At 35.2% G+C, this 19979-nt stretch overlaps 1 protein-coding gene across 2 annotated transcripts in view; it reads left to right on the top strand.

Moving 5' to 3' along the window:
- LOC114333316 (protein MTSS 1) overlaps nt 1-19979 on the top strand; it is a 262400-nt gene that overhangs the window by 167131 nt on the left and 75290 nt on the right. For both annotated transcript variants that reach the window (XM_050658843.1, XM_050658844.1), the window contains exons 9-11: nt 1171-1348; nt 16443-16627; nt 18222-18482. In XM_050658843.1, the coding sequence (XP_050514800.1) occupies nt 1171-1348; nt 16443-16627; nt 18222-18482 (624 nt within the window). The remainder of the gene's footprint in view (nt 1-1170; nt 1349-16442; nt 16628-18221; nt 18483-19979) is intronic.

The raw sequence follows: 19979 nt of genomic DNA, 5'->3' as shown, positions 1-19979 counted from the left end.
AAAAAAATAATAACTCCTCTCTACTTTAACCAATCAGCAAAAGTCAGTGTTTGATTACTAGCAGGTATTGAACGAAACATGTAATAAAATCAAAAACAAGCAATAAACACTAATTACAACACCTGCTAATGCCTTCTGATAGCCAATAAATATGGTGAGAAAGTGGAATTTCTCCATAAGCGCAATACAATAATACACAAATTCAAATTGGTTTGTTGCTAAATAATTAAAAACGAAACAATGGAAATAAAGGATAAATAATATAGGTAATTAAAACCACTTACCGATAACTTGTTGAATTCGAAACATTAGGGAACGAACGAGCGATGTCGATGTATGCACACACTTTTCTGGTCTCGATGCATCTCATTTTAAAAGGGATATGATTTCGAACTATTCAAACTACAAATCCAATTTATGGAATTTCAAACAGTCAGAGTAGGTAAAGAACTTTCGGAGGAAGTAGAGATAACAAGAGGCGTAAGGCAAGGTTGCATATTTCCCCCTTATTGTTCAATCTATATTCGGAAGAAATAATTAAATAATCACTCGAAGATGTAAAAATTGGAATAAAAGTCAACGGCAGACCCATCATTATTAGATATGCCGATGGTACTATACTAATTGAAGAGAATATACAAGACCTACAGGCACTCTTATATAATGTAAGTTCTAGTGAGGAAAGCGGACTAACGCTTAACGCTAATAAAACAAAATTTATGACAATTTCCAAAGACAACAAGACATTTTAAACATAAGAAGGGTGCCAATAGAAAAAGGTGAAAACTACAGATATCTTGGTACACTTGGTACAATTATTAATGCAAATATCGAGTATACAGAAGAAATAAAAATGAGAATTGGACAAGCTAGAGCAACATTTAACAAGATGAAGCAAGAACCGCGGCTCAGCTCGAGTGTGCAGTGAATAAATTCAACTCACGTACTGCTGAGCCGCCAGCGATCTCGCAGCTTGAAAAGACGCAAATGTGCGTCGAGCCTAAGGCTCAAGCATTGGTGAATCGTTACTCTGTCTTTGTACTTTGCAGATAATTTTATGTATTGCAGCACTCACCAGTCATATTAGTTTATAAAGTTAAATTTGTCTATAGATTCATTAATGTAATATATAAATGACAATTTTAAGACATAAAATAGCTGGTATTTCAGATTTCCAATATGTCCGAGCACAGTAACAACAGCAGTAGTTCTAGTACGCCTTGCACCCCTTTTCCACTGACAGCCGCTCCCACAACGACAGCCACCTGGCCCAATTTACAAGAAACTATCCAGTTCGAAAGGGCAGCCTCGGCTATTATCAACGACCGACCACACACCATATCATCAGGTAAGTTATATAGCTATAGATCGCAAATCCTAATGATCCTTAAACCCGGAAAATGCATTTTCACACCGGTCTATAAGCCTTTTGTCTTTGAAAAAATGTATGTAAAAAGTTTAAAAACGATAACAGACAAACACAAAATAATTCCAGAACATCAATTCGGTTTCCGTGACAAACACGGAACCATAGAACAACTGCATAGACTAGTCAACCAAATAAACAAGGATTTTACTGCTCTGCTACTTTCCTTGACTTATCTCAGATTTTCTACAAGGTATGGCAGATAGGACTACAAATAAAACTAAAGAAGCTCCTACCCTATCCTCATTTCCAGCTCTTAACCCATTCGCGGCCTATCGAAGAAGATGGAACTCAACTAAGAGCTGATCTGTTACACGGCACCTGGCTGAAGTAACCATATCATGCGCTGGAGCGTGATCGGCAGCGAATGGGTTAAAATCCTACATAGAAAATAGACACTTCCTTGTGAAGCACGGTATCGAGCACACTAAGATATATCCTATTCACTCAGGCATCCCGCAAGGCAGCGTCCTCGGTCCAATTATATATCTCTTATACAGTAGGAAAAATGAAAGAATACCCATGAACGAACATATAAAACACGCTGTATTTTCCTGTCCCTGTGTCACACAAAAAATTGGCCAGCGCAAGTACATATAATAATTATTATTACATGCACTTGCGCTGGGCAATTTTCTTTGTGACACGGTGATAGGAAAATGCAGCGTGTTTTATATGTTCGTTCATGGGTATTCTTTCATTTTTCCGACTGTACACAGAGGACATTCCAACATCTAGTACAACTACAGTTGCAACGTATGCAGATGACACTCTTATTCTGGCATTCCACACAGATCCATCAACAGCATCAAGAAACCTTCAATCAAACCTAAATATAATTATTCAGTAATGAATGAAAGTATGGTGCATCAAATCTAATGGAACTAAATTATTACATGTAACATTAACGCTACGTGGAGAAACATGCCCCCTGTGTACATTGATAATTGTCTAATTCCTCAATCCGAGGACGCCAAATATCTCGGCATGCACTCGGACTTAAATTGAGAAATATGTATTGGCTCATTGAACGCAATTCAAAATTGTCTTTGGATAACAAAATTTTACTCTAGAAGTCCATCCTCAAGCCCATTTGGACTTATGGGATTCAGCTATGGTGCACTGCCAGCGTCTCCAATACAAACATCTTACAAGAGATTCCAAAATAAGGTAATAGGTGCCATAGTCAATGCACCATACTATGTATCCAACGAGGTTATTCAGTACAACATCCCCTTAGAATTCGTGAAAGAAGCTTACAACGTTTTAGCGTAAAATACTGTGAAAAAGTGCTAGTGCATCCTAATGCGTTTGTCAGACAGTTAATTTTGCCGAAAACCTGGCCAAAATGCAAAAATTTAAACTTATATATTCCGAGAAATTTTATATGAATCTTGCTCGGTAGGTTTCTGAGGATCATAAACAGCCATTGAGGGTAGAACAATACAAGCATATCACATATTTTTATTAGTGTAAAGTTGGGATTGAACGAAAGCGGACCGAATAAAATTAAAGTGTGTTATACAATAATTGAGGCATTGTTAGGTTTTCGTTTAAAATTATACACCTGTATTATTTTGTTATTTTATAGTGGATGCTATTTCTGGAGGTAAGTGGAGTATTTCAATATAAATACTTTTGATCTTCTTTTTCTTAACATAAACTTTATTTACAACATATTTACAAAATGATGGCAAGAATGTTCAATCGTTTTCTGTTAACGAAGCTTTAAAATGGGAAAAGTAAAAAAGTCAGCTTTGGTCAGCAAAGATTTTTTGCTTAATAAATAACTCAATATGTATATAAATATTCCTTAAGAAATCATCTGCAACAAGTTGCAAACTTAACGGACTTCTTCATTTTAAAAAACTGTAACATGCTGGAGAATTTCTACATTAAGAGACTTTAATGTTATGATCAGTTAATAAAGTAAGAACAAAATATGAAGCAGCCGATCGAGTAAATTTACAGTTTTTTTTACACAAGGACCGCCGTTTTTTGTTATTTTTTTGCTTTCTTCTTCTTTTTTTAATCTTTACGTCCTTTTACCTTTATGTATAGGTCTATCTTTTTGCTTTCTTATTTTTATATTTTTTAATAATTTTGGTCGTGTAAGTCCAAAAATTTTGACTTTTTTTAAAAATAAAATGCACAAATGATACTTTATATTAAGAAGCCAAAAATACGTAGGTCAACTCTTAATACATTTTAATTGTTTTGTAAATGGATCCGATTAATTATAATTATTACCTACCAATGTGTGGCTTCTTAACACAAAGTTTCGTTTACGCATTTCATTTTTAAAAAGTTAAAATTTTTGGCTCACACGACCAAAATTATTAAAAAATATAAAAGTAAGGAAGCAAAAACATAGGATTATGCATAAAAGTAAAAGCATTTAAAGGTTAAGAAAAAGAAGAAGAAAGCAAAAAAAAAAAATAAAAAAAACGGCTGCTCTTGTGTAAAAAAACTGTAAATTTACTGGATCAGATGCTTCATGTTTTGTTCTTACTTTATTAACTGACCATATAACATTAAAGTCTCTTAATGTAGAAATTCTCTAGCAGGTTATATTTTTTTAAAATGAAAAATTCCGCTAAGGATGCACTTGGCTGCAGATGATTTTTTAAGGAATATTTATATACATTTTGAACTATTTATTAAGCAAAATATCTTTGCTAATCAAAGTAGACTTTTTTACTTTTTCCTTTTAAAACTTGGAAAACTTAAAACGATTGAAGATCCTTGCCAATATTTTGCAATTGTGTTGTAAATAAAGTCTATTTTACGAAAAAAAGTCTAAAAAGTATATTAAAATACTCCACTTACCTCCAGATATAGCATCTGCTATAAACTAACAAAATAATACACGTCTACAGTTCTAAATGAAAACCAAACAATGCCCCAATATTATTGTATACCACACTTAATTTTTATTTGGTCCGCGCTGTCGTTCAATCACACCTTTACACTAATATAAATACATATGATCTCATAGGCGACAATATCCATAGACACGGCCACGGCCCCCCTAGCTTTTCTGTTGCTTTAAACTACATTATATTGTCATCCAAAGTATACAAAATGTAATGTGCAACATCTTCACGTTTGGCCCTTTACCTAAAAAAATTTTAGATGGGCGCCCATGCATGATCTGCATGTGTTGTTCTACCCTTAACGGCCGTTTATGATTCTCAAAGGCCTACAGAGCAAGGTTCAAATAAAATTTCTCGGGGTATACCATTAAACTTAAATTTTTACATTTTGGCCAGGTTTTCGGCGAAATTCACCACTGTGTGCCGTCCGATTTTACCAAATAAACGTAATCAAGTGTATTCAGACTAATAAAATTTTAATTTTAGAATTGTAAAGAGGTTACGCACTCTAGTAACTCTCTACTTGTCTGTATTTTTTAACATAATAAATGCTTCATGCCCAATGGGCAGATTGCTGTACTCAATAGAGTGAATAAAAATATAGCCATGGATAATATATTACGGGATGCGGCAAAATAAACAGTACTGAAATGCGTATGCATCAAATTTGTATGTATCATGCGCTGAAACGTACAGGACCTCGATTTTTGACCCTTCGCTTCGTTATCAAACGTATTCGCTTCGTATACTAAACAGATACGAAGCGAATAGGTTCGATAACGAAACGAAGGGTCAAAAATCGAGGTCCTGAGTGGTTTCCGAACGTCGTTATAACATCCAACAATGCCATGTTAATGTTAGATACTTCAGGATGGTTCTTTGTGTTGTAGAATTTTTATCGTAGAGTACTATTTTCGGTCATATGGAAAAGGAAAAGGTCGCGAAAACGATCCAAGTTTAAAATCAGTTGCCGTTGTAATCGTCGAGCAGCCCTTTCACAGTGACTGTGTTGTCCTTTGGTGTGCTGTATCCGCACATGACATATAGGGCCCGTATTTCATTGAAGCAAACGATAGAATGCCATCCATCCATCCATCCAATGGCACTACAGCCCAAATCGAGCCTTGGCCTCCTTCAATAAGTTTCTCCAATTATTTCGATTTACCGCTGTTCTTTTCCATGAACACGTTCCCAGGAAGTTCCTGGCATCCTCATCGACTTCGTCTTCCCATCTCTTTTTAGGTCTTCCAACAGGTCTTCTTCCCTGCATTCTTGCATTCAGCAATTTTCTGGGGATTCTATTCTCATGCATGCGGACCACGTGCCCTGCCCACCGTAATCTCTGAAGTTTAGTGTGTTGTGCTAGAGTTGGTTCGCTATATTGCTCGTATATTTCTCTATTATACCTAATTCGCCAGTTGTTATTTTCACTTATTGGGCCCAGTATCCTACGTAATACTTTTCTTTCAAACACATCTAATGCATTGGCAGATTTCTGTGTCACCACCCATGTTTCGCAGCCATAACTTACTATGGGCCTGATTATTGTTTTATATACCCGGAGTTTTGTTTTCCGGTGTACGTCTCGCGATTTGAATATGTGGCCCATCGCGAAGTAGGCTTTATTTGCCAGCACAAGCCTTCTATTTATTTCCGGTTCTTCTTCATTGCTTGCAACCAGATCCATTCCTAGGTACGTGAATCTATTCACATGTTCTATATCGTCAATAAAGTGTTGTTGCGCCGGTCTATTTGATCTGGTTTGTATGAGTAGTTTTGTTTTATTTGTGTTTATTGCTAGCCCTACTGCTTCTGCACTCTGTTTCAACTCAACGTAGGTTTCTTCCGCTGCATTCATTGTTCTGCTCATTATGTTTATATCATCCGCGTATGCTGCTAATTGGGTAGATTTGTTTGTAAGTATGTTATTTCCACTCACCGTCAACCGTCTAATTACATATTCAAGAACAAGATTAAAAAGCGTTGGAGCCAGTCCGTCGCCTTGTTTCAGTCCTTGCGTTATCGTAAACGCATCAGTGATCTGTCCTTGAATACATACTTGTGTTTCTGTTTCTGTCATTGTCATTTGCACTAGTATTAATTTTGATGGTATGCCAAATTCTTCCAATATATTAGGTAGAATTGTTCTATCTATTGAATCATAGGCTTGTTTAAAATCTACAAAGAGATTGTAAACGTCCATGTCATATTCCCATGCTTTGGCTAGTATTTGTTTAACTGTAAATAGTTGTTCAATGGTAGATCTATTTTGCCTAAACCCTGCTTGATATTCCCCGATGATTTTTTCCGTGAGAGGTTGAAGTCTTCGATTAAGGATGTTTGTGAATATTTTATATCCCGAACAAAGTAAAGAGATGCCTCTATAATTCTGACACAACAGTTTGTCTCCTTTTTTATGAATAGGGCAGATTATACTTTTCTTCCATTGTTGGGGGATTTCTTCTTCTATCCATATCTCTCGTATTAGCTGGTACATCTGTTGTGTCAAATTCTTTCCTCCTTGCTTGAGTAGTTCTGCCGGTATTTTATCTATTCCCGGTGCTATATGGCTTTTTTGTATGTGGATTGCCGTTTGGACCTCCTCTAGCGTTGGGGGTCTAGTTAATTCATTTTCTTCTCCATCTTCCCCCAGCTCTTGTTGTTGTACCTCCTGCCGTGCCTGCTGCTGCCTCTGTTGTTGTAATGGTGGTTGTGCCCCTTTGTTTAATACTTCCCTAAAATATGTCATCCAGGTTATCTTAATTTCGTCCATATCGCTAATGATTTCACCCTTCTTATTTTTGCAGAGGCTAGTCTTCGGTTTGTATCCCTGTCTTAAATGTTTAATAAGTTGGTATGCACTACGTGTTTCGTTTTCCTTAAACTCCCTCTCTATGTTAAGTATCCGTTGGTTTTCGTACTCTCTCTTTTTCTGCCTGCACAGTTTATCTGCTCTTCGTCTTTTGTTCTCAAATTCTGTTTTTCTCTGTCTAGTACGTCTGAGTATGTAATTCTTATGTGCTTCATTTCTTTCCTGTATAGCTTGTTTGCATTCTTCATCGAACCATGTTTCTTCTCTCTGTTGTGTCTTTGTTCCTATGACTTCTTTCGCTGTGTTTAGTATGATACTGCTTGTGGTGTTCCATTGATTTTCTATTGTGGAGTCTGCTCTGTTTTCTTCTAGTAATTTTTCATCCACTGTTCTCTCAAGTCTTTCTTGTACCTCAGGGACTTTTAGGTTATCTAAGTTTAGTTTTTCTTGTTTTGGATATTATTCCTTTACCTGTCGACTGATTTTGCATCTAAACCGTGTCTGCACTAGTAGATGGTCTGAGTCACAGCTTGCGCCACGTCTGCTTTTTACATCTAATATACTCGTCGCCATTCTTTTTTCAGTCAGTATATGGTCTATTTGATTTATTGTGTTTCCGTCAGGTGATATCCAAGTGCCCTTATGTATGTCCCGATGTGGGAAGCATGTCGAACTGATAATCATATTCTTTCCAGCTGCGAAATCTATTAGAAACTGACCATTCTCATTTGTGTCTCTATGCAAACCATGTTTCCCTATTACCCCTATGTACTCTTATTCTTTTCCGATCTTGGTGTTTGTGTCGCCTATCACCATTTTAATGTCGTTTCTTGGTATTGAGTCATAGATTCGTTCTAGATCTTGATAAAAGGCTACCTTAGTGTCTTCTTTCTGTTCATTTGTGAGGACAGTGTACATTTATAAGGGTTATGTTAATGATTAACGATAAAATGCCGTTAACTGATAATCAAGAGCGCTACAGAAAACAAAGTATTATGCCATTTCTACATGATCTTCGGCGAGTTTGTCCTGCCAGAAACCTACCACTTAGTCAATAATGGTTTCAGTAGGACGGGGCAACCTGTCACATGACCAGGAAGTCTCTTCAAATGCTGTGCAGACATTTTAGCGTGGTAGTGATTTCCTATACCCATCGCACTCACCAGACCTAACGCCACCTGATGCATACATATTATGGAAAATGCTGAAGGAGGCTGTTTTTCGTACCGATCCACCAGCTGACATCGATCACCAGCGTTAGTTCACGACTCGTTTTCCTCGACAGTTTTCCTCACTAGAAGGGGGATTGAAAATAAATATATCCAAAACCCAGATGATGACAAATCTTGTAGTCACCGAAGATATATGCGTAGGAACAAGATCCATAGACCAGGTAATAGCCTATAAATATCTAGGTAATGAGATTCGCATATGAAGACAACCAACCGTTGAGCTTCTCCGTTTTATAAGACTGACTCGGGCAGCTTTCGGCAAGCTGAACCATATTTTCAAATCGTCTGCCATACCAATATGCCTTAAAAGAAAAACCTTTAATCAGTGTGTTTTGCCAGTGTTAACTTACGGTGCGGAAACGTTGGCCATGACAAAGAGAACAGTGTAAAAGATCCGTGTGTCTCAAAGAGCGATGGAGCGTGCTATGTTGGGCGTTTCACCAGGTTTCACTACGAGATAAGATCCCAAACTGCCAGCTACGACAAAGAACGGGAGTGGCTAATGCAGTAGAGAGAGTAGCAACACTGAAATGGAACTGGGCAGGTCACGTGGCTCGAGTGACAGATAATAGATGGACAAAGCGGATACTGTAATGGAGACCAAGAGATGTTGCCTACCGAAGCAGAGGTCGTCCACCAGCACGTTGGACTGATGATATAAAACGTTGTCATAGGAATTGGATGCCCGAGGCACAAGATCGAAATGATGGAAAATTATGAGGGGATCCATGTCCAGTAGTGGACAAGCGAAGATTGAATGATGATGATTTTTAAATTGAGATACTTGCTGTAGTGAGATTTCTGTACGTAACAAACTCAAATAAATCGCGAAAGAAAGATACGCAGGGTTCCCCAACATAACCTACCCAGAAGAAGCTGTTCTTCCTTCAGAAAATTCTCAGCTTGACACATGGCCATTTTCTCTTGCAATCGAAATGGAATTTTTATGGATTAATAATATAGGTATGCAAAGTCCGCAGATAGTGTGCTATTTGTTTTATCATTGATTATAGACACCGTGTCTATAATCAATTGGTCCAAGAGCTGTGAGACATTTTTGAGTAGGTATTTTAGGCAACCTGAAAATTTTACAGGTGACTCTTCCATGATAGCCTAATACAAAAATGCCGGTCTGGCTGGAGGGTAGCGGTTATTTTCCCCAAAATTCCCCCCAAAATTAAAAAAAGGGGAAAAATTGTTATTACAAAAAATATCATTGACGTGACTTTAAAGTAAATTTAAATATTCAAATATAAAGAAAATAAACAAGACAGGCGATTTGAGGGCGATTTTAACTCTGCAAGATACTTGCATGTGCGCCCCAGGATTATTTTCAGGGGGTGCATCTGAAATTCAGAAGATTTCATCTGAATCTGTACATACTGTTAACGAGTATAAAATATACAACTATTCATGCATATACATTCTTTCCGGACAGGGAGGTGCAATTGTTCTTTTAACAGGGTATTTTTTAATATTAAAAATAAATATTCTTTGGTGTATGGTGTATGAATTATGCTTGGAAACATGGATCATCTCCAAAGTGACGATCTGGAGATTTTTATGGAGTATGGTACTGGTAATTCTAAAAGGTACATAAATATAACGAAGCTACATACGGGATTAGAGCCATCTTTATGTACGAGTTTGCCTGCTTTCCACGCATTAACTGGATGTGATTATAATTCGTCGTTTTTCCAAAAGCGGAAGATTAGACCGTTTAAATTATTAACAAAAAATTTAATTTATCAGAAAGCATTAGCGGATCTTGGAGTTGCCCACGTTACCGGTACTCGCGATGAATTTTTCGAAACTTTGAAGAATTTGTGTGCGAAATTTATGGTACAAAAAATTTATTAAACACAGCACGATTTCAAACATTCTGCCGAAATTATAAGTCTAATAAGAAAAATGAGTCTTTTAAGAAAATATTGAAAAAGTGTGATCCATCTACTTTGCCTCCGTCCAAAGCCGAATTGAGACAACATCTGCTAAGAACTCAGTATATCACGAGCATTTGGCGAAACGCAGATTTGCAAGTCCCCAGTTCCTTAACACCTAACGGAAATGGATTGATCCTAAATATGGATAACTTAGATTTTAATTGGTTTGAGGGAGATTGTTTGCCTCAATCAGTTTATGATGCTATAGTTCATCAGAGAACCAAAGAGAATTTCAGATATATGGCTGAAGGTAAGCTTACATACATGTTCTTTTTATAACTGAAATCTTTTTTTTAGTTAACTCAATCTTCTGCTTCTTTGTGTGTCTCATCCTTTCATGACAATGGCGATCATCACGGCCCATTTTATTCTGTGTGCAGCGATTCTGAAGAGTTCTATTGTTGTTTTTACACTCCACTACTTTAAATTTTTCTTGCACTTTTCCTTATATAACCAATCACATCACGTTTTTTATTTCTTAGTATATGACCAAAGTAGCTCATTTTTCTTTCCTTCATAGTGTTGAGTAGTTCTTTTACCTTTTTCATCTTTTCGTATGTTTCCGTGTTTGTTACGTGTTGTGTCCATGATATTTTTTACATTATTCGATAACACCACATCTTAACAATGGCAAGTTTTTTTCAGATGCGCCCGTGATTGTCCAGGCTTCGACTCCATATAAAAGGACAGAGAATACGTAGCCAACTCAATTAATTAATCACTAATTAATTAGTCTGACGAAGAAGAAGAGAATGAATATTTAAGCTCAGATGAGGAGTTTGAAGAAGAAATACAAGATTCGGACACAGAATTAATTTAGTTTATAGTTTTATACTTTTCTACCTGTACCTATATTTATAATAATAAATTTGTCTTTCTCTATTATATTTGCAAAATTAATAAAAAGTTATTTAAAAAACTATAGTATATAATAATTACTTTAACGTTTCGAGGCACAACAACATGGGAATCGTCAGGTCACGTTATTTTTCTCGAGCGAACGGACTCGCTCAGCTACAACAGAGAACGCAAACAGCTATCGGTATACGCTCCTTCTCACACTGCTGCTTACCTATAGCGCTTTTCATTTACATGCACGTGTAATTTGTTTGATCGGCTGGCAGTTGGAAGATTTCACCAAAAAATCCTGTCTTTTTTAGAATATTTATTTTTAATATTAAAAAATACCCTGTCAAAATAAAAATTGCACCTCCCTGTCGGGAAGGAATGTACATAGCTATGCATGTATAGTTGTATATTTTATACTCGTTAACAGTATGTACAGATTCAGATGAAATCTTCTGAAGTTCAGATGCACCCCCTGAAAATAATCCTGGGGCGCCCATGAAAGTATCTTGGAGAGTTAAAATCGCCCTCAAATCGCCTGGCCTGATTATTTCCTTTATATTTGAATATTTAAATTTACTTAAAGTCACGTCAATGATATTTTTTGTAATAACAATTTGTACCCTTTTTTTAAATTTGGGGGGGATTTTTGGGGAAAATAACCGCTACTCTTCAGCCAGACCGGCATTTTTGTATTCGGCTATCATGGAAGAATCACCTGATAAATTTTCAGGTTGCCTAAAATACCTACTCAAAAATGTCTCACAGCTCTTATACTAAATGGTTTTATAAACAAAATGGCGCCCGAAAATCGTGTTTTTTTTTCAATTATATATAACTCCGAAGATTTTAACTTTACAACAAAAACACTCAAATAAAAATTCACCGCAATTAAATTCTGCATAGAGATATGTTTTTCCCGATCGGCTCCGACAAAAATTTTCCTTGGAAAATGCGGTTTTTCCCAACAAAATCTTTAAGTAGTTATCTACCAATAATTAAATAATTTGGTGACTTAAAAGCCTTCTTGGTTTAGATTATATAGTCGAGGCATTGAAGCACAAAAAAAAGTCCTTACTGTCGATTTTTGGCGCAGTAAGACGGATTTTAATGCAGTTTGGTGCGTTGGATTCGTGAGAATGTCAGGAAATTTTGTGAACTAATGTAACGAATAAGAAATCTCAAATTGCATTTGTGCATAAGAAAAATCCATTTCGGTAAATAGTGGGAAAAATTGACTCAATTTTCTTACTCGGGGGTTTTTGGGGTCGCTGAAAACGAATATGAGGTCGGCGAGAGTGTGCAAAGTACCTGGTGCCTGCAGCGGGTGTAATAAACGTCTTCCTCTGGAGGATTGTGGTAATTTATCATATAATTGGCTTAAACTCATTACTCGGGGGGTTTTTGGGGTCAGTGAAAATGAATATGAGGTCGGCGAGAGTGTGCAAACTACCTGGTGCCTGCAGCAGGTGTAATAAACGTCTTCATCTGGACTATATGGTAATTTGTTAAATAATTGGCCCAAACTTGTTACTCGGGGGTCTTTGGGGTCACTGAAAATAAATATCGCAACGACTTAATTCTAATTTTATATCATTTAAAGCAGTTTGAGTTAAGGCGCAAGTGGATGATGTGGTTTTGCCTTGAGAGAAAATTACTAGATACAGAATGTACTTAATGGCTATTGCCAAAAATAAAAAGATTGTCAGAAAAAACCAAATGTATGACAACATCTAAATACCCACTACGATGTAAAATCGAAATTGATGGGAAAATAATAAAGCAGGAAGCAAGGTTTAGATATCTGGGAATTGATATAACCAGTTACGGAGATGTTGAAGAGGAAGTACGACAACAAAGCTTAAAAGCAAGTAAAGCGGCGGGATCTCTTAATGACACAATCTGGAAGAACAAACACTTAAGACAAGACACAAAAGCAAGAATCTATAAAGCAGCAATTAGACCTATATTAACATACACGGCGGAGACAAGGCCTGACACATCTAAAACGAGACGACTACTAGAAACAACAGAGATGAAAATACTCCGACGAATATCAGGGAAAAGTCTGTTGGATAGGGAGAGGAGCGAAAACATAAGAAGATCATGCAATATAGAAGACATAAATGGATGGGTGACAAAACGGAAACAGGAGTGGAACGAACACATTAGTAGAATGGCAGAGGATAGGATAGTACGAATAGCACGAGATAAGTCACCAAATGGACGAAGAAGTATTGGCAGACCAAGAAAAAGGTGGTGCGATAACCTAAACAATTTAGGAGGATAATATTGAAGAAGAAACAGGCTTTAAAGCCTACATACAAGAAGGAAGAAGAAGAAGAAGAAAAAGATTGTCATTGGAAAAATTCTTTCATCTGTTGATGCATTTACCCAGCATTTAAAAAGGGTATATTACCCACAAATTAACACAAATTTGGCTGTATGGAGAGGACAGTAACATGAACCCAACCGCTTGGGGATGGGAATTACAAAATAATGTATTAATTCCAGTTAGAATGACTCAGCCACCTGGTCCTCCAAACATTTTAAATTTAACATTCTGTAGTTGTAAGTCAGACTGCGGCAACTCATGCGGGTGCAGGAAGCATGGGAGCCTGCAAAAATTGTGCAGGCTCTGATTGCACAAATATTGCATTGGACTCGAGAGAGGAAGGCAATAATGAAGAAGAAGATGATAATGGCGAAGAAAACGAATTTTAAAGATAAATTACGATAAATTTTGTATAATGAACTTTTTTAACCATAAGTATATTATAATAAAAATTTATGTTTATTTATAATAAAATACCACCTTTTTCGATCACTATAGTTAAGTCGAAGAAAATAGATTACCCCAAAAACCCCCGAGTGACGAGTTTAAACTAATTATATGATAAATTACCATAATATTCCAGAGGAAGACGTTTATTACACCCGCTGCAGGCGCCAGGTACTTTCCACACTCTCACCGACCTCATATTCGTTTTCAGCGACCCCAAAAACCCCCGAGTAAGAAAATTGAGACAATTTTTCCCACTATTTACCGAAATGCATTTTTCTTATGCATAAATGCAATTTGAGATTTCTTATTCATTACATTAGTTCACAAAATTTCCTGACATTCTCACGAATTCAACGCACCAATCCGCATTAAAATCCGTCTTACTGCAAAAAAATCGACACTTCAATTCTTCAATGCCTTGACTAATATTTCCAGAAGCTGGTGAAAATTGAACGAATATTTTAGCAACAATTCAATTGTTAATAAATAATTTACGGTCGCAATAATAACCAAAATAATTATGATACACTGATCAAACTTTGAAATCTTATAAAGATGAGATATGCCTATTTAATATTTTGTCGACAAAATATAAATTTTTAATTTTTTTGAATAATCTTTAAATGTTAAAAAAAATAGTTATAAACAAATTACGTTGTTTATAATTTTTTAAAATTATTTCAAAGCGTAAAAGTGAGTTTAAAGTACAAGCTAATTACTTACAAGAAATATCGATTATTAGTTTAATGGTTATATTTTAATTAAAGATTATAAATATATTTTTTTGTAATTTACACGCGCGGAAGTAGACTAATACAGTACCGTAGCTAAATTTTCACTCGAAGCGATGACCGCCGCGCGACATAGAGTAGTATTTGTATGCTGCGTGTCAATCGCTTCGAGTGAACATTTTAGCTCCGGCTTTGTACCAAGCCTACTTTCGCGCTAAAAATTACAAAAAAAAACTTTTTTAATCTTTGATTACAATATAACCATTGAAGTAATGTTTGATATTTTTTGAGAGTAATTAGTTTGTACCATAAACTCACTTTTAAGCTTTGAAACAATGAAAACAAATTATAAACAACGGAATAATCGTATGTTTACTTTGCTGTTTCATAACTTTTTTGCAAATGGTTGGAAAATTTTTTTAAAGCATTCATTTTCAAGACCTTGTAAACACGCATTTTAAGTATTTTTTAAAATTATAATATAATAAACAATTACTGAGAAATGTTAATTTGTTTATAACTATTTTTTTAAAACATTTAAAGATTCTGCAAAAAAATGACAAATTTATATTTTGCCGACAAAATATTAAATAGGCATCACATCTTTATAATCTTTCTAAGTTTGATCAATGTCTCATGATTATTTTGGTTGTTATTGCGACTGTAAATTGTTAATTAACAATTGAATTGTTGCTAAAATATTCGTTTAATTTTCACCGGCTTCTGCAGTTATAATCTATACCAAGAAAGCTTTTATTTCACCAAGTTATTTAAATATTGATAAATAATTACTTGCCCAAAAAATTTATTTGATAATTCGAGATTTTGTTGGGAAAACCCACATTTTCCGAGGAAAATTTTCGTCGGAGCAAATCGGGAAAAACATGCCTCTATGTATAATTAAATTGGGGTGACCTTTTATTTGAGTGTTTTTGGCGTAAAGTTAAAATCTTCGGAGTTATAGACCAATCATTGAAAAAACACGATTTGGGGCGCCATTTTGTTAATAAAAAAAGTAGCACACTATCTGCGGACTTTGCATACCTATATTATTAATATATAGGATCATAATATTCGATTCCAGCAATAAAATTGCTGGTAAATAACCTTTCCTTGTACTTTACTAATTAGACCAGCGTATTATAACTATTTTTTCTTAATTTAAAGATTATGCAAAAAATCGAAAAATTTATATTTTGTCGATAAAAGATTAAATAAGCATCTCATCTTTATAATCTTTTATAAGTTTGATCAATATATCATGATTATTTTGGTTGTTATTTCGATCGTAAATTGTTAATTAACAATTGAATTGTTGCTAAAATATTCGTTTAATTTTCACCGGCTTCTGGAATTATAATCTATACCAAGAAAGCTTTGATGTCACTAAGTTATTTAATTATTGATGAATAATTACTTACCTAAAATTTTATTTGAAAATTAGAGATTTTGTTGGGAAAACCCGCATTTTCCGAGGAAAATTTTTCGTCGGAGCAAATCGGGAAAAACATATTGTCTCTATGCAGAATTTAATTGCGGTGAATTTATATTTGAGTGTTTTTGGTGTAAAGTTAAAATCTTCTGAGTTATAGAGCAATAATTGAAGAAAATACGATTTGTCGGCGCCATTTTATTTATAAAAAAAGTAGCACACTATCTGCGGACTTTGCATACCTATATTATTAATATATAGTATCTTATAATTCGATTCCAGCAATAAAATTGCTGGTAAATAACTTTTCCATGAATTTTGCTAATTAGCCCAGAGTATTAATACATTTTCATTTTTAGCTTATGAAAAAGGACACCAACGACCTCCTCTAACTGTATATACATTCCAAGCCCCAGATCAAACTTTATCTCAACCGGCCAGTCCAGTTACTTCAACGGGACCTACTGACACTACTTCGAATATAGTGCCTCCGAAAAGTCCAGGACTATCCATTAAGTCTTTGTCCAAACCACCTTTACCATTGGTAAGTTAAATAAGTGGTTATATTTAACCTTTTTTCTGTTATCATTAGCAAGAACATTATGTATACAAGCAGAAGACTAAACATACACTTACTGGAAGAGGATAGTTGAGAAAACCGTAGTCAAAAGAAAAAAACGAAACGTGGGAGAAAAAAATGTGAAGAAATAAACAAATATATGGGTGGAACTCGAGTATCTGAAGCATGGAAGTTTATGGAAAATCCCAGAAAAGATCACAAAGGAACAAGGAGATTAAACCCCATAGGTTTGTCAGATTAAGATGAATATTACAAATTCCTAATGAAGGAAGCAATACCACATTACCATGGACAATTCCGGTTAAACCGGGACGTCTGGTAAGCCTAGTTATATAGTTCAGGGTACCTGAGAATGCCGTAGGTCCAGCATATAGTAGTAAAATATAATTATGTATTAAAATATTTTTTTTAACTTTATAAAAATTAAAAAAACTTAATATTTAATAAACTATGTAGGGTGTCCAGAAACTGTTCTGACAAACGAAGACTGGAGATTGCTCAGATAATTTTAAGACAATTTAGCCCAATTCTTATAGTCTGAAAATTCTTCCTAAAGGAGCTAGAGCTCTTTGAAGATGGCGTCTTGTAATCAGTTTTTTTGAATGCCTCCAGAACGCTTCTATTCCAACAACAACGATTCCATCAATGGCGAATTTCTAGTACGGGTCATAGGCGCCCGTTTTGGGTAGGGCAACGGTTATTTTATCGCTTAACTTTTTGTCTTTAACTTTTAAACATTTTTGACACTGGATTATTAAATTGTGGGGTATTCTACTACTGAAAGGTACTCTTGCTTTAAGTCGGTCGGATTATACCGTTTTCTAAAAAAAACAATTTAAAAATTTTTGAATTCGAAAAAAATTATCAAAATCAAAACTAGAAAAACGAAAACTGGTACAATGTTTTATCTTCTAGAGATGAATCGATTTCATCAATTGCGAATTTCTTGTACCGGTCATATGCGTCCGTTTTGGGTAGGTCAACGGTTATTTTATCGCAAAACTTTTTGTCTTTAAGTTTTTAAGCATTTTTGACACTAGATTATTAAATTATGACGTATTTTTTAGAAAGCGGTGCATCCTACCAACTTAAAGCAAGAGTAACATATAGTACTACAATACCTCACAATTTAATAATCCAGTGTCAAAATTTTTTAAAAGTTAAAGACAAAAAAGTTATGCGATCAAATAACCGTTGCCCTACCCAAAACGGGCGCCTATGACCGGTACTAGACATTCGCCATTGATGGAATCGATTTATCTCTGGAAGATAAATAGGCGTACTAATTTTCGTCTTTCTAAATGTGTTCGGAAGGTATTAAAAAAATTAATTACAAGGCGCCACCTTCGAGTTCTAGCTCCCTTAGAAAGCATTTTCGGACTAGATGAATTGGGTTAAATTGTCTTAAAATCATCTGAGGAATCTTCGGTCTTTGTTTGTCAGGAGAGTTTCTGGACACCCTGTATAATTACAAACTAACAATAATAATATTTTTAGGCAAACTCTATATAACTTTAAGTTTAACTGAATTAATATATGACCTTTTTGTAATTTTCAGAGGTGTTCATCGTTAGAGCGTCCAAGTGGTCCAAATGTTCCTGCCAAAACTATTACACAAGGCGTGCGAGTACTACCTCCTGGGGCCGAATTGTCGGTAGTAAAGAAACCGTCGCCATTGCCATCGCACCTTTCGAAGAATAGTAATAATATGCAGCCGACATATGCTAATATGCACGAACTGATGAGTGCCGCAGCTTCAAAAAATCCCGAAAAGACGTTCCCACCTCCGCCTTCCGAGTTTACTAGTCCTCCTGAAAAGGTTAGTCTTTCATATGGAATCTAACTTTTATTTAAGGGAACTTTTACTTTCTGAATTAAAAAAATCATTTTTTTTACGTTAAAACATTCCTTAATATCGTATAAATACCTACTGTCCTAAAATTTTATTAAGAAATTCGAAATAGAAACAAAGTTATAACTGTATTTATAACGGTACCTACCTGTGCTAAACTCGCTTGTATACAACAACGCGCGCGACGCCTGGCCTATGCAGCTGCAACTCGACAGTTGGGTTCTAAAACTTATAAAGCAAGCACGTGTTTTTTATTATTGACACTTATTGACATTTATCGAAAATTATTGTTTCGAAAATCTGAAAAAATCCTGGATCTGGTGGCCATTTAACACGTTAACTGCCGATCTATTCTGGTTAGGTTTTCACCTAGAGCCGCTTACTGTTTTTGATACGTAGACATTTATTTATTAGTTTTTGAAAAAGTTCGAATAAATTATCTATTTTTAAATTAACTGCACATACAGAGTGACCCAAAGAAAACAGTCTATCTCGATATTTGGCAGTATTTATTAGATTTTAAGGAAATGAAGAAACAGCTCGATTTTTGATCTAAGGGGGACACATTTTTACGGTACATACATTTGTCAACCCCCTCCCTTCCATTTTCTCCACCCCTTATTTTTAAATAGGGAATAGGGGTCGTGTGCTACCTCATTTGAAAGGTTATTCAATTCTCTATTCAGTAATATTAACATTGACATAATTATTTATACAGGGTGTCCAAGAAAAATTATTCTGAATTAAATTAATTGACACAAAAAGAAGAATGTATGCAATTTATTTAACTCAAAATACATTCTACTACTGACAGAAAACGGAGAAAAATGTTTATTTGACAAATAAATATTGTTTTCCGCTTAAATTCAATATTCAACCTACCAAGAGGCAGGTGGGTGGCAGCTCGAACATTGAAATTAGGCGAAAAGCAATGTTTATTTATCAAAAAACATTTTTGTCTGTTTTGTGACAGCAGTAGAATGTATTTCGAATAAAAAAAATTACATACATTCTTCGTTTTGTGTCAATGAATTTAATTAAAATATTTTTTTCTTGGACACCCTGTATAAATAATTATGTTAATGTTTATATTACTGAATAGAGAATTGAATAACCTTTTAAATGAGCTAGCACACGACCCCTATTCCCTATTTAAAAATAAGGGGTGGGGGAAGCGAAAGGGAGGGGGTTGACAAATGACAAGTGTATGTACCGTAAAAATGTGTCCCCTTAGATCAAAAATCGACCTGTTTAGTCATTTTATTAAAATCTAATAAATATTGCCGAATATTGAGGTAGACTGTTTTCTTTGGCTCACTCTGTATATTTAAGAAGGGTTGGTGGTGAACGCGCCAGAGCGTCAGTGACGCTTGACTCTGGTGTTTGTTTAAATATGCCGTACGACGCGCTGCTGCGGTTTGTGAATAATACTGATAAAAATCAGTTTTATAATAGGAATATTTA

Source organism: Diabrotica virgifera, chromosome 8 (genome assembly GCF_917563875.1).
Source record: "Diabrotica virgifera virgifera chromosome 8, PGI_DIABVI_V3a".
Lineage (NCBI taxonomy): Eukaryota > Metazoa > Arthropoda > Insecta > Coleoptera > Chrysomelidae > Diabrotica > Diabrotica virgifera.
The sequence above is the reverse complement of the archived record's forward strand: the minus strand, read 5'-3'. Positions and strand labels throughout refer to the sequence as shown.